General features: G+C 50.9%; 1 protein-coding gene across 5 annotated transcripts in view; it reads left to right on the plus strand.

Moving 5' to 3' along the window:
• The window catches only part of PHF21A (PHD finger protein 21A), a 399,375-nt gene that overhangs the window by 79,651 nt on the left and 302,442 nt on the right, over nt 1-17,282 (plus strand). For all 5 annotated transcript variants that reach the window (XM_069221736.1, XM_069221738.1, XM_069221733.1 and 2 more), the window contains exons 2-3: nt 5,975-6,017; nt 7,337-7,494. In XM_069221736.1, coding sequence (XP_069077837.1) covers nt 7,441-7,494 — 54 coding nt within the window. In that variant the 5' untranslated portion in view covers nt 5,975-6,017; nt 7,337-7,440. The remainder of the gene's footprint in view (nt 1-5,974; nt 6,018-7,336; nt 7,495-17,282) is intronic.

Genomic DNA, 17,282 nt, shown 5'->3' on the forward strand with positions numbered 1-17,282 from the left:
CTGGTGGCACAGAGGGTAGAGGTGATGCTTTCTGAGCTACTTTCTGAAGCGCGCTGGTGGCACAGAGTAGAGGTGATCCCTTCTAAGCTACTTTCTGAAGGGAGCTGGTGGCACAGAGAGTAGAGGTGACGCTTTCTGAGCGATCCCTTCTAAGCTACTTTCTGAGGGGCGCAGGCGGTACAGAGTAGAGGTGATGCTTTCTCAGCTACTTTCTGAAGGGCGCTGGTGGCACAGAGTAGAGGTGATGCTTTCTGAGCGATCCCTTCTAAGCTAATTTCTGAAGGGCGCTGGTGGCACAGAGGGTAGAGGTGATGCCTTCTAAGCTACTTTCTGAAGGGCGCTGGTGGCACAGAGTAGAGGTGACGCTTTCTAAGCTACTTCCTGAAGGGTGCTGGTGGCACAGAGGGTAGAGGTGATGCTTTCTAACCTACTTTCTGAAGGGTGCTGGTGGCGCGAAGGGATAGAGGCAATGTTTTCTAAGCTACTTTCAGAAGGGTGCTGGTGGCACGGAGAGTAGAGGTGACGCTTTCTAAGCTACTTTCTGAAGGGCGCTAGTGGCACAGAGTAGAGGTGATGCTTTCTGAGCTACTTTCTGAAGGGCGCTGGTGGCACAGAGTAGAGGTGATTCCTTCTAAGTTACTTTCTGAAGGGCGCTGGTTGCACAGAGTCGAGGTGATGTTTTCTAACCTACTTTCTGAAGGGTGCTGGTGGCACAGAGTAGAGGTGATGCTTTCTAAGCTACTTTCTGGAGGCTGCTGGTGGCACAGAGGGTAGAGGTGACGCTTTCTAAGCTACTTTCTGAAGGGCGCTGGTGGCACAGAGTAGAGGTGATGTTTTCTAGCCTACTTTCTGAAGGGTGCTGGTGGCACAGAGTAGAGGTGATGCTTTCTAACCTACTTTCTGGAGGCTGCTGGTGGCACAGAGGGTAGAGGTGACGCTTTCTAAGCTACTTTCTGAAGGGCGCTAGTGGCACAGAGGGTAGAGGTGACGCTTTCTAAGCTACTTTCTGAAGGTCGCTGGTGGCACAGAGTAGAGGAAATGCTTTCTAAGCTACTTTCTGAAGGGCGCTGGTGGCGAAGAGTAGAGGTGATGCTTTCTAAGCTACTTGCTGAAGGGTGCTGGTGGCACGGAGGGTAGAGGCAATGTTTTCTAAGCTACTTTCAGAAGGGCGCTGGTGGCACGGAGAGTAGAGGTGATGCTTTCTTGGCTACTTTCTGAAGGGTGCTGGTGCCACGGAGGGTAGAGGCAATGTTTTCTAAGCTACTTTCAGAAGGGCGCTGGTGGCACGGAGAGTAGAGGTGATGCTTTCTAAGCTACTTTCTGAAGGGCGCTGGTGGCACAGAGTAGAGGTGATGCCTTCTAAGTTACTTTCTGAAGGGCGCTGGTGGCACAGAGTAGAGGTGATGCCTTCTAAGTTACTTTCTGAAGGGCGCTGGTGGCACAGAGTAGAGGTGATGTTTTCTAACCTACTTTCTGAAGGGCGCTGGTGGCACAGAGGGTAGAGGTGATGCTTTCTAACCTACTTTCTGAAGGGTGCTGGTGGCACAGAGTACAGGTGATGCTTTCTAAGCTACTTTCTGAAGGGCGCTGGTGGCACAGAGTAGAGGTGATGCTTTCTAAGCTACTTTCTGAAGGGCGCTGGTGGCACAGTGGGTAGAGGTGACGCTTTCTAAGCTACTTTCTGAAGGGCGCTAGTGGTACAGAGGGTAGAGGTGATGCCTTCTAAGTTACTTTCTGAAGGGCGCTGGTGGCAGAGAGAGTAGAGGTGATCCCTTCTAAGCTACTTTCTGAAGGGCGCTGGTGGCACAGAGCAGAGGTGATCCCTTCTAAGCTACTTTCTGAAGGGGCTGGTGGCACGGAGAGTAGAGGTGACGCTTTCTGAGCGATCCCTTCTAAGCTACTTTGAGGGGCGCAGGTGGCCCAGAGTAGAGGTGATGCTTTCTCAGCTACTTTCTGAAGGGCGCTGGTGGCACAGAGTAGAGGTGATGCTTTCTGAGCGATCCCTTCTAAGCTAATTTCTGAAGGGCGCTGGTGGCACAGAGTAGAGGTGATGCTTTCTAAGCTACTTTCTGAAGGGCGCTGGTGGTACAGAGGGTAGAGGTGATGCCTTCTAAGTTACTTTCTGAAGGGCGCTGGTGGCAGAGAGAGTAGAGGTGACGCTTTCTAAGCTACTTTCTGAAGGGCGCTGGTGGCACAGAGTAGAGGTGACGCTTTCTAAGCTACTTTCTGAAGGGCGCTGGTGGCACAGAGTAGAGGTGATGCTTTCTGAGCTACTTTCTGAAGTGCGCTGGTGGCACAGAGTAGAGGTGATCCCTTCTAAGCTACTTTCTGAAGGGCGCTGGTGGCACGGAGAGTAGAGGTGACGCTTTCTGAGCGATCCCTTCTAAGCTACTTTCTGATGGGCGCAGGTGGTACAGAGTAGAGGTGATGCTTTCTCAGTTACTTTCTGAAGGGTGCTGGTGGCACAGAGTAGAGGTGATGCTTTCTGAGCGATCCCTTCTAAGCTAATATCTGAAGGGCGCTGGTGGCACAGAGGGTAGAGGTGATGCCTTCTAAGCTACTTCCTGAAGGGTGCTGTTGGCACGGAGAGTAGAGGTGATGCTTTCTAAGCTACTCTCTTGAAGGGCGCTGGTGGCACGGAGAGTAGAGGTGATGCCTTCTAACCTACTTTCCGAAGGGCGCTGGTGGCACAGAGGGTAGAGGTGATGCTTTCTAACCTACTTTCTGAAGGGTGCTGGTGGCGCGAAGGGTAGAGGCAATGTTTTCTAAGCTACTTTCAGAAGGGTGCTGGTGGCACGGAGAGTAGAGGTGATGCTTTCTAAGCTACTTTCTGAAGGGCGCTGGTGGCACGGAGAGTAGAGGTGACGCTTTCTAAGCTACTTTCTGAAGGGCGCTGGTGGCACAGAGTAGAGGTGATGCTTTCTGAGCTACTTTCTGAAGGGCGCTGGTGGCACAGAGTAGAGGTGATGCTTTCTAACCTACTTTCTGAAGGGCGCTGGTGGTACAGAGGGTAGAGGTGATGCTTTCTCAGCTACTTTCTGAAGGGCGCTGGTGGCACAGAGTAGAGGTGATGCTTTCTGAGCGATCCCTTCTAAGCTACTTCCTGAAGGGCGCTGGTTGCACAGAGGGTAGAGGTGATGCTTTCTAACCTACTTTCTGAAGGGCGCTGGTGGCACAGAGGGTAGAGGTGATGCCTTCTAACCTACTTTCCGAAGGGCGCTGGTGGCACAGAGTAGAGGTGATGCTTTCTAACCTACTTTCTGAAGGGCACTGGTGGCACAGAGTAGAGGTGACACTTTCTAAGCTACTTTCTGAAGGGCGCTGGTGGCACAGAGGGTAGAGGTGATGCCTTCTAAGCTACTTTCTGAAGGGTACTGGTGGCACAGAGTAGAGGTGACACTTTCTAAGCTACTTCCTGAAGGGCGCTGGTGGCACAGAGTAGAGGTGATGCTTTCTAACCTACTTTCTGAAGGGCACTGGTGGCACAGAGTAGAGGTGACACTTTCTAAGCTACTTTCTGAAGGGCGCTGATGGCACAGAGTAGAGGTGACACCTTCTAAGCTGCTTCCTGAAGGGCGCTGGGGGCAGGGAGAGCAGAAACGATGCTTTTGCAGCTCCTGAAAGCAGAGGTCTTGTTTAGGCGTCTGCCCATAGATAATCAGCTGTGTTGATTCTCCCTATTTGTACCCAAAGGTCCTTGTGCTCAGTTAGAGGCTCCGTAGGATGACTACGTGGTAGCCTTTTGTGTGCCGATGGGTATGAATCCACCGCCCATTCATGTGTTCCCTGGTCTACTCTAATACATCTTAATTTGCACCCTTCCTTCAAGTTTGCATCCGCAAATTGGACTACATATTTGCGATAAATGTCACACTGCCATGTAGTAGTTGATCTTATCACATTTGCATGAACAAAGGTTTTTCTTCGTGTTCTGTGACATTCACATATAAATTGCTTGTATGAGGATCACACCCTCCTCGCACTGCCCCATCATTGTTAGTAAAACCCTTTGAAAGCTAATACTGGGGAGTCTTTTATTGGGATCGCATTAGTGGTGGTTCGTGCTCGGGGTAGCGCTTCCTCGCTGCCTCCTTCTAAAATGCAGATGGGATTTGGATTAAGGCAGACAAGAGCTCCTGGGTTGCACACGGCCTCTCCTGGTCTGCGTTATAGCTTTACGTTTCTGAACCCAGTTCTGTTAGAGTAATTAAAGCCGTAGATTTGCCCTTGTTCTGTAGGAGAGGAGTCCTGTCTCTTTGTTACGCTTGATCCGTCTCTACTCTGCCCTTTGAGCCATAATCTTTCATCGTGGATACAGTTGGGCACTTTAAGTCACAATTCAGTTTTGCTGCTTCTAGAGGTGGCTTTCATTATACTACAAGCACCTTCTGTCAGTCAGGCTGGTGGGGGCGCGGGGGCTCTCTGGAATAAATGTTGTCACTTGGGGTGGCAGAAGGAAAGAAGGTCTGAGACAAGCTGGTTCACCATGAGTGCCTGGTGCCAACACTTACTGACCTGTCAGACATGCATTCATCCTTCAAGCAGCGATAGCTCAGACCTTCAGGCCTGCAGTGAGTGTGTCCAGTTCATGGGCGGGGCTGCAGACATGTCATTTTAATATGTAATTAAGGGGACTTACGGTGCTAAGAGATACACTTTGTGTCGAGACTCAGCAGGTCTTTTGAAGATGAGGCCTTAGCAGGACTATCCGTGACAGTGTCCCGCTATGCGTGACAATGCATGACGATGAGCCCTCAGCAGGACTAACCTGCCGTGTATGCGCTCATGGCCTGACCACAACTAGCACAGACCCTCAGGCCTGCTCTGCATGAGTCCAGGTCTTGTGCAGACCCAGCTCGGGTAATGCGTGGAATAGCCCAGGCCCATGGCCCTGCTGTGCATGTTTTCAGGCCTTAGGTGAAGTAGCTCAGACATAGGCCTGACATGCATATATTCATGTCCTGACCAGAACTAGCACAGAGCCTCAGGCCTGCTCTGCGTGTGTCCAGGTCTTGTGCAGACCCAGCTCGGGTAATGCGTGGACTACCAAGGCCCACGGCCCTGCTGGGCATGTTTTCAGGCCTGAGGAGTCCTTAGCATGACTGTCCTAGGCTCTTAGACCTGTCGTGCGTTGGAGGGCCACGAGCAGCTCTAGCTGGCGCGTAGCCACAGACCTACCGGGCATGTTCTTAGACCCTGAGCAGGACTAGGTCTGAAGTTGCATTCATAGCATAAGCTACACACACTATCTTGTCAGCTGCTGATTATTAATCATCGATGTTCATTTGTTGATCTCTGAATGAATGAGAGGTTGAGTCTGCCCAACCTCGGTTTAGTGGCTGACCTCCAGCTAACACACACACCTCAGTAGAAGAGGCTCGGCAGCCCTTGACACACAGGCTTCATGTGGGTGTCCTGTTCATTGCTGAATGTTGTGCAGCCTCTGTTCATTCGTAGTGCTCCTGCTGCTAAGCACCCCCCCTCGTGCCCTGCAGCATGCCCCTCAGTACCCCTCTTTGCAGTGTTTGTTGTGCCAGGTGTCCTGTTAGAGGCAGTGCTCAGTGTGATGCCAGGAGGGCCTGGGAGTCCACCTCTTCTTGGTCAGCGAGACCTGGCATGGTGTCCTCAGGTGAGAAGGGTTCAGTCACTCGGCTTCCTGGACCTCCACAGGACTTTGGGGCTGAGGTCAGTCGGTTGCTTTTCCTTTAGGCCTGTCTGTGGTTGTCAGGGTAGGTGATCGCACTGTACCCTTCCTCTCTCACACAGCATCATCTTAGCATCTCTTCTCCCAGGGCTGCCATGACCTTGTTCATCAAAGCTGCACCTTCTCATGCTGTACTTGGGGCAACAAAACTTTTATTTCATGATGGTTTCTCAACAAACAATTAAAACTGGTTTTGAGAACTTCCCATAATTTCTATATTTTCTTTACTCTGAAGCAATACTATCTGATGTCTTTTGTCTCTTTCGACAGGTCGAACACAGAAGTGGAATGGACTATGTTTCCCCCCAGTTCGGTGAGTGTATTTATCTTTGAGTAATAGCTCTTAAATATTGTGCATTTTCAAGTACTAGTCAGCACAGGCAGCTAGCATTGCACTTGTGTATTTCTGGAGATTTCGAGGTGTCGTCCCATGATCTAACAGTCTAATGTTAGATATCACTGCAAGCCTTCGTGGCAGAGGTGCCACCCCATGATCTAACAGTCTGATGTTCAGCATCGCTCTGCACCCTTCAAAGTCAAGGGATCGTCACATAATCTAACAGTCTAATGTACTCTGCAAACCCACTTAGTAACACTGCTCCTGGCTTTCAGTGTGCCTTGGATGTAAAAGTATATTGACCAGGAGTTTTTAATTCTGTGCCCTTTGGAAAAGAAAGGAGGTTTCTTCCATTGATGGAATGTCTCAGCTGGACAGCTTACTGTAATCAGTCTCATGTCAGCCTTTGTTTATTTAAAAGTTGCTTTGTTTTAAATTTATATACTTTACTGACCTTTGTTTGGCTGCTAAGAAAACCTCAGACCTTGACTTGTGCTACACCAGATTTTGATTTTTTTTTGGACTGCAGCCCAAAACTACAAAGAACACTTATTTTGGATACCAAGTCTATACAGAACACATTTTGCATTTTTCTTATTTATCTGTAACTATTTTGGTTTAGTTTTTTTCTTGCTTCTCGCTCTTAACTTTGCTTTTTGTCTTTTGAAGTTTCTTTAGAGTGGGTGAGACCCCTCTGTAGATCCTCTGTCCAGCTGGTGAAGATCCCATGTTCTGCTTCCACTTATGTTAAAAGGCAGAAGTGACATGAAGTCCACCACCTGGTTCCATATTATTTTCCTGAAACTAAATGCATTTTTGACAAAGTGGTAACATATTGCTGGCAGCAAGCATGCACACTCTTTCCACTAGGAAGACCCTCTCCCTCTCCCTCACCACTCTATGGACCCTGATTTCCAGCAAGCATCCAGCCCTATGTCTCACCGCCTTCTGTCAAGACCTATCGCTGACGTACGCTCCCTCATTCAGTGCCCCACCCTCACATCTAAAGCTCACCCCACTCCTGGCCACAGGCTACCTCCGACAACAGACCCGGGTCTCGCTCACGAGCCCCCACTCCACGTCTTGCTGAAGCCATTGGCAGAGAAGGGCCTGCTCACAGAACCCGGCTCTGGGTCCCCAACTCCATCCCATGTCCCCCAGCCTCCTGGGAAGGTGGCACCACAGAAGCAGCTCGACCTGTCCAGTAGGTCCTTTTCAGCCTTCGCCTGAGGTTACTTCTCACAAGCTGGGCCCTGTAGTGTCGTCTTGATCTCTTCTGTGTCTGTCTTTTGTAGGAGTAGATTAGGGGCGAGACGGGCCCGGTCAGTAAGGCCTGCTGGGCAGACAAGCTGTGTGGGAGAAAAGGAGTTCGCGAGAGGATCCCTGGAGGAGGAAGAGGATGGAGTTACAGACTCTCCAGGAGGCCCTCAAAGTGGAGATCCAGGTTCACCAGGTGAGGGCTGGGACTGTGTGGCTGTGGGCACCTTTGGAAGTGGGAAAGGGGGAGCAGGGGACAAGCAAAGAATAGAGGTTTACAGATGGGCATGTGAAAGGTGGTGGCTGCTCTGGACGAAGAAGGGCACCAAGGACTGGGTGGAAAAGGCTGGGTGGGAAGGGCACCAAGGACTGGGTGGGAAGGGCACCAAGGGCTGGGTGGTTAGGGCACCAAGGTGGAAGGGCACCAAGGACTGGGTGGGAAGGGCACCAAGGGCTGGGAGGGAAGGGCACCAAGGGCTGGGAGGGAAGGACACCAAGGACTGGGAGGGAAAGGCACCAAGGACTGGGAGGGAAAGGCACCGAGGACTGGGAGGGAAAGGCACCGAGGACTGGGAGGGAAAGGCACCAAGGGCTGGGAGGGAAGGGCACCAAGGGCTGGGAGGGAAGGGCACCAAGGGCTGGGAGGGAAGGGCGCCAAGGGCTGGGAGGGAAGGGCGCCAAGGGCTGGGAGGGAAAGGCACCAAGGGCTGGGAGGGAAAGGCACCAAGGGCTGGGAGGGAAAGGCACCCAAGGGCTGGGAGGGAAGGGCACCCAAGGGCTGGGAGGGAAGGGCACCCAAGGGCTGGGAGGGAAGGGCACCCAAGGGCTGGGAGGGAAGGGCACCCAAGGGCTGGGAGGGAAGGGCAACCAAGGGCTGGGTGGGAAGGGCACCCAAGGGCTGGGTGGGAAAGGCACCAAGGGCTGGGTGGGAAAGGCACCAAGGGCTGGGTGGGAAGGGCAACCAAGGGCTGGGAGGGAAGGGCAACCAAGGGCTGGGAGGGAAGGGCAACCAAGGGCTGGGAGGGAAGGGCAACCAAGGGCTGGGAGGGAAGGGCAACCAAGGGCTGGGAGGGAAGGGCAACCAAGGGCTGGGAGGGAAGGCCAACCAAGGGCTGGGAGGGAAGGGCAACCAAGGGCTGGGAGGGAAGGGCAACCAAGGGCTGGGAGGGAAGGGCAACCAAGGGCTGGGAGGGAAGGGCAACCAAGGGCTGGGAGGGAAGGGCAACCAAGGGCTGGGAGGGAAGGGCAACCAAGGGCTGGGAGGGAAGGGCAACCAAGGGCTGGGAGGGAAGGGCAACCAAGGGCTGGGTGGGAAGGGCAACCAAGGGCTGGGTGGGAAAGGTTATGTGTATTGTGGCTTGCTCCTGTTGCCCTGGGACCCCTGGTGCTTCACCGAGCTGTGCATGCTGACTGCATCCATTTTGCAGAGTATCTGTGGGGCAGGCCCTCGCCACCTCCTGAGAGGGCACACTTACCACTGCCAGAAGTAATCGGTTTGAGATATGATGGTGTTGTACATCTCCTGGTAAAACACCGTGTTGTCTCCCTTTCATGCTCTGTTAAGATTCTCTTTATATCGAAGAAAGAGTTTGAATTAATCCCAGAGAGCAGACTATCCCTCCCCTGTGCGCGGAATGTGTTTTGTGTGTATGGCGTTTATTTGTCTAACACTGGCAGTGATCCTGTTTCTGCACACGAGGAAAGAGAGGCTCGGTCTGGAAGATTGATTTATTTTCACACAATTTCATATTGCTATGAATCGAAGAAACTGAGATTAAAACTCTGGTTTCCTGATTTCATGGCCTACAGCCTGGCCTCTGATCTCATGATTGCAAATGCTGTGCAGCCCATGTTTGTCTTGTGTTGCCATTTTTGTGTGTCCTGCTGCTGTGTGGCCCTGATCATCAAAGGGATCCAGTTCCTGCTTGAAGTGTTTGAGGTATGGTCCTGAGTAAACCTCAGTGGTGCATAGAAGAGGGGGCGCTTCCCAATAAACCTCAGTGGTGCATAGAAGAGGGAGCGCTTCCCAATAAACCTCAGTGGTGCATAGAAGAGGGGGCGCTTCCCAATAAACCTCAGTGGTGCACAGAAACGGTAGCTTCCCAGTAAACCTTGGTGAATCCTCAGTGGTGCACAGAGGTTGTTGCTTCCCAGTAAACCTCAGTGGTGCACAGAAGCGGTAGCTTCCCAGTAAACCCCGGTGGTGCACAGAAGCGGTAGCTTCCCAGTAAACCCCGGTGGTGCACAGAAGCGGTAGCTTCCCAATAAACCTCCGTGGTGCACAGAAGCGGTAGCTTCCCAGTAAACCCAGTGATGCACAGAAGCGGTAGCTTCCCAGTAAACCTCGGTGGTGCGCAGAAGCGGTAGCTTCCCAGTAAACCCTGGTGGTGCACAGAAGCGGTAGCTTCCCAGTAAACCCAATGGTGCACAGAAGCGGTAGCTTCCCAGTAAACCCAGTGGTGCACAGAAGCGGTAGCTTCCCAGTAAACCTCGGTGGTGCGCAGAAGCGGTAGCTTCCCAATAAACCCTGGTGGTGCGCAGAAGTGGTAGCTTCCCAGTAAACCCCAGTGGTGCGCACAAGTGGTAGCTTCCCAGTAAACCCCAGTGGTGCACAGAAGCCGTAGCTTCCCAGTAAACCCCAGTGGTGCACAGAAGTGGTAACCCTCAGTGGTGCGCAGAACTGGTACTTCCCAGTAAACCCCGGTGGTGCACAGAAGCAGTAGCTTCCCAGTAAACCTCGGTGGTGCACAGAAGCAGTAGCTTCCCAGTAAACCTCAGTGGTGCACAGAAGCAGTAGCTTCCCAGTAAACCTCAGTGGTGCACAGAAGCGGTAGCTTCCCAGTAAGCTTTGGTGGTGCACAGAAGCGGTAGCTTCCCAGTAAACCCCAGTGGTGCACAGACGTGGTACTTTCCAGTAAACCTCGGTGGTGCACAGAAGTGGTAGCTTCCCAGTAAACCCTGGTGGTGCACAGAAGTGGTAGCTTCCCAGTAAACCCCAGTGGTGCATACAAGTGGTACTTACCAGTAAACCAAGGTGGTGCACAGAAGCGGTAAACCCCATTCATGCACAGAAGTGGTAAACCCCAGTGGTGCACAGAAGTGGTACTTCCCAGTAAACCCCAGTGGTGCACAGAAGTGGTAAACCCCAGTGGTGCACAGAAGTGGTACTTCCCAGTAAACCCCGGTGGTGCACAGAAGCGGTAGCTTCCCAGTAAACCTCGCTGATGCACAGAAGCGGTAGCTTCCCAGTAAACCTCGCTGATGCACAGAAGCGGTAGCTTCCCAATAAACCTCAGCGATGCACAGAAGCGGTAGTTTCCCAGTAAACCCCAGTGGTGCATAGAAGCGGTAGCTTCCCAATAAACCTCAGTGATGCACAGAAGCGGTAGATCCCAATAAACCTCAGTGGTGCACAGGAGCGGTAGCTTCCCAGTAAACCTCAGTGGTGCACAGAAGCGGTAGCTTCCCAGTAAACCTCAGTGGTGCACAGAAGCGGTAGCTTCCCGGTAAACCTCAGTGGTGCAGAGAAGCCATAGCTTCCCAGTAAACCCCAGTGGTACACAGAAGCCGTAGCTTCCCAGTAAACCCCAGTGGTGCACAGAAGTGGTACTTCCCAGTAAACCCCAGTGGTGCACAGAAGCGGTAGCTTCCCAGTAAACCTCAGTGGTGCACAGAAGCGCAGAAGCGGTAGCTTCCCAGTAAACCTCAGTGGTGCACAGAAGCGGTAGCTTCCCAGTAAACCTCAGTGGTGCACAGAAGCGGTAGCTTCCCAGTAAACCCCGGTGGTGTACAGAAGTGGTACTTTCCAGTAAACCCCGGTGGTGCACAGAAGTGGTAGCTTCCCAGTAAACCCCGGTGGTGCACAGAAGTGGTAGCTTCCCAGTAAATCCTGGTGATGCACAGAAGTGGTAGCTTCCCAGTAAACCCCAGTGGTGCACAGAAGTGGTAAACCCCAGTGGTGCAAAGAAGTGGTACTTCCCAGTAAACCCCGGTGGTTCACAGAAGCGGTAGCTTCCCAGTAAACCCCGGTGGTTCACAGAAGCGGTAGCTTCCCAGTAAACCCCAGTGGTGCACAGAAGTGGTAAACCCGAGTGGTGTACAAAGGTGATACTTCCCAGTAAACCCCGGTGGTTCACAGAAGCGGTAGCTTCCCAGTAAACCCCAGTGGTGCACAGAAGTGGTAAACCCCAGTGGTGCACAAAAGTGGTACTTCCCAGTAAACCCCAGTGGTGCACAGAAGCGGTACTTCCCAGTAAACCCCGGTGATGCACAAAAGTGGTACTTCCCAGCAATCCCCAGTGGTGCACAGAAGCAGTAGCTTCCAAGTGGAGGTGCAGGGTGATGTGGAGCTCCCCAAGGGGTGTGCAGCATCCTGTGTGCCATGAGCTTTGGACCATAAGATGAGGGTAGAGCAGGGCCTGGTGCTAGTGGTGATGGAGCCCTGTGGATGCTGCAGCCATCGCTGGCGAGCTCTCTAGGTCACCCACATTGTTATCTCACAGTAAGCAGCAGGGAGGTGACCTGCTTTCTACGTGGCCAGCTAGATTCAGATTAGCACGTGCAAGGTGCAGATCTTATGCGAATGAGGAGAGCAGTGAGTGCATGGGGGCTGCAGTGCTGGAGTCTAGAGGGCGTTCCACTGTTACTCACTGTGGGGCGGAGGCGAGAGCTGCGTTCAGCAGGAAGTGTGGTTTGTATGTGTGAGTAGAGCAGGGACCTTTTCACTGAGAGCAGCAAAGGTCCTGTGGTTTATGAATATCATTCTCGTTACCCCCAGACGAACAGTGTGATTATGTCCAGGGCACTGGAATCAGGTGGCAGGACAGGCCAAATTATGCGACGGGGTTGAGTAAATTATCTGACGAGAATAGGCAGATTATGTGCCATAATGCAGCACATTTTGTAATAGTATGTTCGATGGCATCTGTCGCTGTAGATACGCATGTTCTGCAATAGCTCGCCATCTGGTGTTGGGCCGGAGTGTTACAAGTTGTTTTTCTTCGAAGAAGTCTTTCGAGTCACGGGACCGAGTGACTCCTCCTTTTGTCTCCATTGCGCATGGGCGTCGACTCCATCTTCGATTGTTTTTTTTCCGCCATCGGGTTCGGACGTGTTCCTGTCGCTCCGAGTTTCGGAACAGAAAAAATAGTTAATTTCGGAAGATTTTCGTCGGTATTGTTGCGTTCGGGATCGGCGTACTTAGATTCAACACCGCATCGAAGATCGAAGAGCTCCGGTGCCCTTCGGGGTAGTTTTTCGATCCTCCGTCGGGGCCTGGTCGGCCCGACCGCGTGCTGAAGAACGCCGATGGAACGGACCCCGTTCCGTTTCTGCCCCAAATGCCACAATAAATACCCCTACACAGACCAACACTTGGTCTGCAACCTGTGCCTGTCACCTGAGCACAGCGAAGACACCTGCGAGGCCTGTCGTGCGTTCCGGTCCCGAAAAACACTCCGAGACCGTCGAGCCAGAAGACTTCAAATGGCGTCCGCACCGACAGCCCGACGGGAGTTCGAGGAACAGGAAGAGGAAGGTACCTTCTCGATCCAAGACTCAGACTCCGAAGGATTCGACGATACACAAACCGTGAGTAAGACGTCGAAAACCACACAAAGAAACATTTACAAGGCCCAGGGGACGCCACTGCCACCAGGCCATGGCTCAACCCATAAAATCGGTGACCGACCGTCGGCACCGAAAAAGGCCCAAACAGTGCCGAGATCGTCCGACTCCGGTCGAGACACCGGCACGCAGCCTTCTCGGGACCGAGAAAGTGCTGGAGACAAGCCTCGACACCGAGATGCCGGTGTGGACACGGCTCGACGCCGAGACAGCGGCACCGAAACAGATCGACGCCGAGAGGTTTCGGCCCCGAAAAGGAAAAAAGTCACCTCGGAGCCGAAAAAACACGCAGACAAAGTTTCGATGCCGAAACAAACTGCAAGCGACCCAGCTTCAGGCTCTTATACAGAAGAGCACTCGCTAACCTCCCAAATGCAGAAGCATAGGTTTGAGGAAGAGCTACAAGCAACTGATGCGGACCATACGCAAAAGCGTATCTTCATTCAGCAGGGGACAGGAAAAATAAGCACCCTTCCCCCCATTAGGAGAAAGAGAAGGTTGGAGTTCCAGACGGAACAAGCACCACAACCAAAAGTGGTGAAAAGAGTTACACCACCACCCTCTCCTCCGCCCGTGATTAACGTTTCACCAGCACAAACGCCATCACACTCCCCAGCTCACACCACCATGAGCCAGGGTGACCAAGACCAGGACGCATGGGACCTATACGACGCCCCAGTGTCAGATAACAGCCCAGAGGCATACCCTACAAAACCATCTCCACCAGAAGACAGCACCGCGTACTCTCAGGTGGTGGCTAGAGCAGCACAATTTCACAACGTAAGCCTCCACTCAGAACAGGTCGAGGATGATTTCTTGTTCAACACACTCTCCTCCACCCACAGCTCCTACCAAAGCCTGCCTATGCTCCCTGGTATGCTCCGGCACGCAAAAGACATATTTAAGGACCCGGTCAAAAGTAGGGCAATCACACCAAGGGTGGAAAAAAAGTATAAGCCGCCTCCTACGGACCCGGCTTTCATCACAACACAGCTGCCACCAGACTCTGTTGTTGTAGGAGCAGCTAGGAAAAGGGCCAACTCTCACACATCTGGAGATGCACCACCCCCAGATAAAGAAAGCCGCAAGTTTGATGCAGCTGGTAAGAGAGTCGCAGCACAAGCTGCAAACCAGTGGCGCATCGCGAACTCCCAGGCACTACTTGCGCGCTATGACAGAGCCCACTGGGACGAGATGCAACATCTCATTGAACATCTGCCCAAAGACTTCCAAAATAGGGCAAAACAAGTGGTTGAGGAGGGACAGGCCATCTCCAACAACCAGATCCGCTCCTCCATGGACGCTGCAGATACAGCTGCACGGACAATTAATACATCTGTAACTATCAGAAGGCATGCATGGCTCCGAACGTCTGGATTTAAACCAGAGATTCAACAAGCAGTTCTCAATATGCCTTTTAATGAAAAAGAACTGTTCGGTCCAGAAGTGGACACAGCGATTGAGAAACTCAAAAAAGATACGGACACTGCCAAAGCCATGGGCGCACTCTACTCCCCGCAGAGCAGAGGGAATTACAGCTCATTCCGTAAAACGCCCTTTCGAGGGGGGTTTCGGGGTCAAAGCACACAAGCCAGCACCTCACAAGCCACACCGTCCAGTTACCAAGGACAGTATAGAGGAGGTTTTCGGGGACAATATAGAGGAGGGCAATTCCCTAGAAATAGAGGAAGATTCCAAAGCCCCAAAACCCCTACTACTAAACAGTGACTCACATGTCACTCACCCCCTCCACACAACACCAGTGGGGGGAAGAATAAGTCATTATTACAGAGCATGGGAGAAAATCACTACAGACACTTGGGTTCTAGCAATTATCCAACATGGTTACTGCATAGAATTTCTACAGTTCCCTCCAAACATACCACCAAAAGCACAAAATTTAACAACACACCATTCCAATCTCCTGGAGATAGAAGTGCAGGCACTATTGCAAAAGAATGCAATCGAATTAGTGCCAAACACACAAATAAACACAGGGGTTTACTCACTGTACTTTCTGATACCAAAGAAGGACAAAACACTGAGACCAATCCTAGACCTCAGAGTAGTCAACACTTTCATCAAATCAGACCACTTCCACATGGTCACACTACAAGAAGTATTGCCATTGCTAAAGCTGCACGACTACATGGCAACTTTAGACCTCAAGGATGCTTATTTCCATATACCAATACACCCATCGCACAGGAAATACCTAAGGTTTGTATTCAAAGGAATACATTACCAATTCAAAGTACTGCCTTTCGGATTAACAACCGCACCAAGAGTTTTTACCAAATGTCTAGCGGTAGTCGCAGCACACATCAGAAGGCAGCAAATACATGTGTTCCCATATCTAGACGACTGGCTAATCAAGGCCCATTCGTTAATAGAGTGCTCAAATCACACAAATCATATCATACAAACCCTCTTCAAACTAGGGTTCACCGTCAATTTCACAAAATCCAAAATTCTGCCACGCAAGGTACAACAATACCTGGGAGCCATAATAGACACATCAAAAGGAGTAGCCACTCCAAGTCCACAAAGAATTCAAAATTTCAACACCATCATACAACGCATGTATCCAACACAAAAGATACAAGCAAAGATGGTATTACAACTCCTAGGCATGATGTCATCATGCATAGCCATTGTCCCAAACGCAAGACTGCACATGAGGCCCTTACAACAATGCCTAGCATCACAGTGGTCTCAAGCACAGGGTCACCTTCTAGATCTGGTGTTAATAGACCGCCAAACTTACCTCTCGCTTCTGTGGTGGAACAACATAAATTTAAACAAGGGGCGGCCTTTCCAAGACCCAGTGCCACAATACGTAATAACAACAGATGCTTCCATGACAGGGTGGGGAGCACACCTCGATCAACACAGCATACAAGGACAATGGAACGTACATCAAACAAAACTGCATATCAATCACCTAGAACTTCTTGCAGTTTTTCAAGCACTAAAAGCTTTCCAACCAATAATAGTTCACAAATACATTCTCGTCAAAACAGACAACATGACAACAATGTATTATCTAAACAAGCAGGGAGGGACGCACTCCACGCAGTTAAGCCTGTTAGCACAAAAAATTTGGCATTGGGCAATTCACAACCAAATTCGCCTAATTGCACAGTTTATACCAGGGATACAAAATCAACTCGCAGACAATCTCTCTCGAGATCACCAACAGGTCCACGAATGGGAAATTCACCCCCAAATACTGAACACTTATTTCAAACTCTGGGGAACACCTCAGATAGACTTGTTTGCGACAAGGGAGAACGCAAAATGCCAAAACTTCGCATCCAGATACCCACACAAACAATCCCAAGGCAATGCCCTATGGATGAACTGGTCAGGGATATTTGCTTACGCTTTTCCTCCTCTCCCTCTCCTTCCTTACCTGGTAAACAAACTCAGTCAAAGCAAACTCAAACTCATATTGATAGCACCAACTTGGGCAAGGCAACCCTGGTACACAACGCTGCTAGACCTATCAGTGGTACCCTGCATCAAATTGCCCAACAGGCCAGATCTGTTGACACAGCACAACCAAAAGATCAGACACCCAGATCCAGCATCGCTGAATCTAGCAATCTGGCTCCTGAAATCCTAGAATTCGGGCACTTACAACTTACCCAAGAATGTATGGAAGTCATAAAACAAGCAAGAAGGCCATCCACCAGGCACTGCTATGCAAGTAAATGGAAGAGGTTTGTTTGCTACTGCCATATTAATCAAATACAACCATTACACACAACTCCAGAACATGTAGTGGGTTACTTGCTTCACTTACAAAAATCTAACCTAGCTTTCTCTTCCATTAAGATTCACCTTGCAGCAATATCTGCATACCTGCAGACTACCTATTCAACTTCCCTATATAAAATACCAGTCATTAAAGCATTCATGGAGGGCCTTAGGAGAATTATACCACCAAGAACACTACCTGTTCCTTCATGGAACCTAAATGTTGTCCTAACTAGACTTATGGGTCCACCTTTTGAACCCATGCACTCCTGCGACATACAGTTCCTAACCTGGAAGGTGGCATTTCTCATCGCCATTACTTCCCTGAGAAGAGTAAGCGAGATTCAGGCGTTTACTATACAGGAACCTTTTATACAACTACACAAAAATAAAGTCGTCCTAAGGACCAATCCTAAATTTTTGCCAAAGGTTATTTCACCGTTCCATCTAAATCAAACAGTGGAACTTCCGGTGTTCTTTCCACAGCCAGATACCGTAGCTGAAAGGGCACTACATACATTAGATGTCAAAAGAGCATTAATGTATTACATTGACAGAACAAAGAACATCAGAAAGACTAAACAACTCTTTATTGCA

The sequence above is a fragment of the Pleurodeles waltl genome, chromosome 3_1, assembly GCF_031143425.1.
Source record: "Pleurodeles waltl isolate 20211129_DDA chromosome 3_1, aPleWal1.hap1.20221129, whole genome shotgun sequence".
In the NCBI taxonomy this organism is placed as follows: Eukaryota; Metazoa; Chordata; class Amphibia; order Caudata; family Salamandridae; genus Pleurodeles; species Pleurodeles waltl.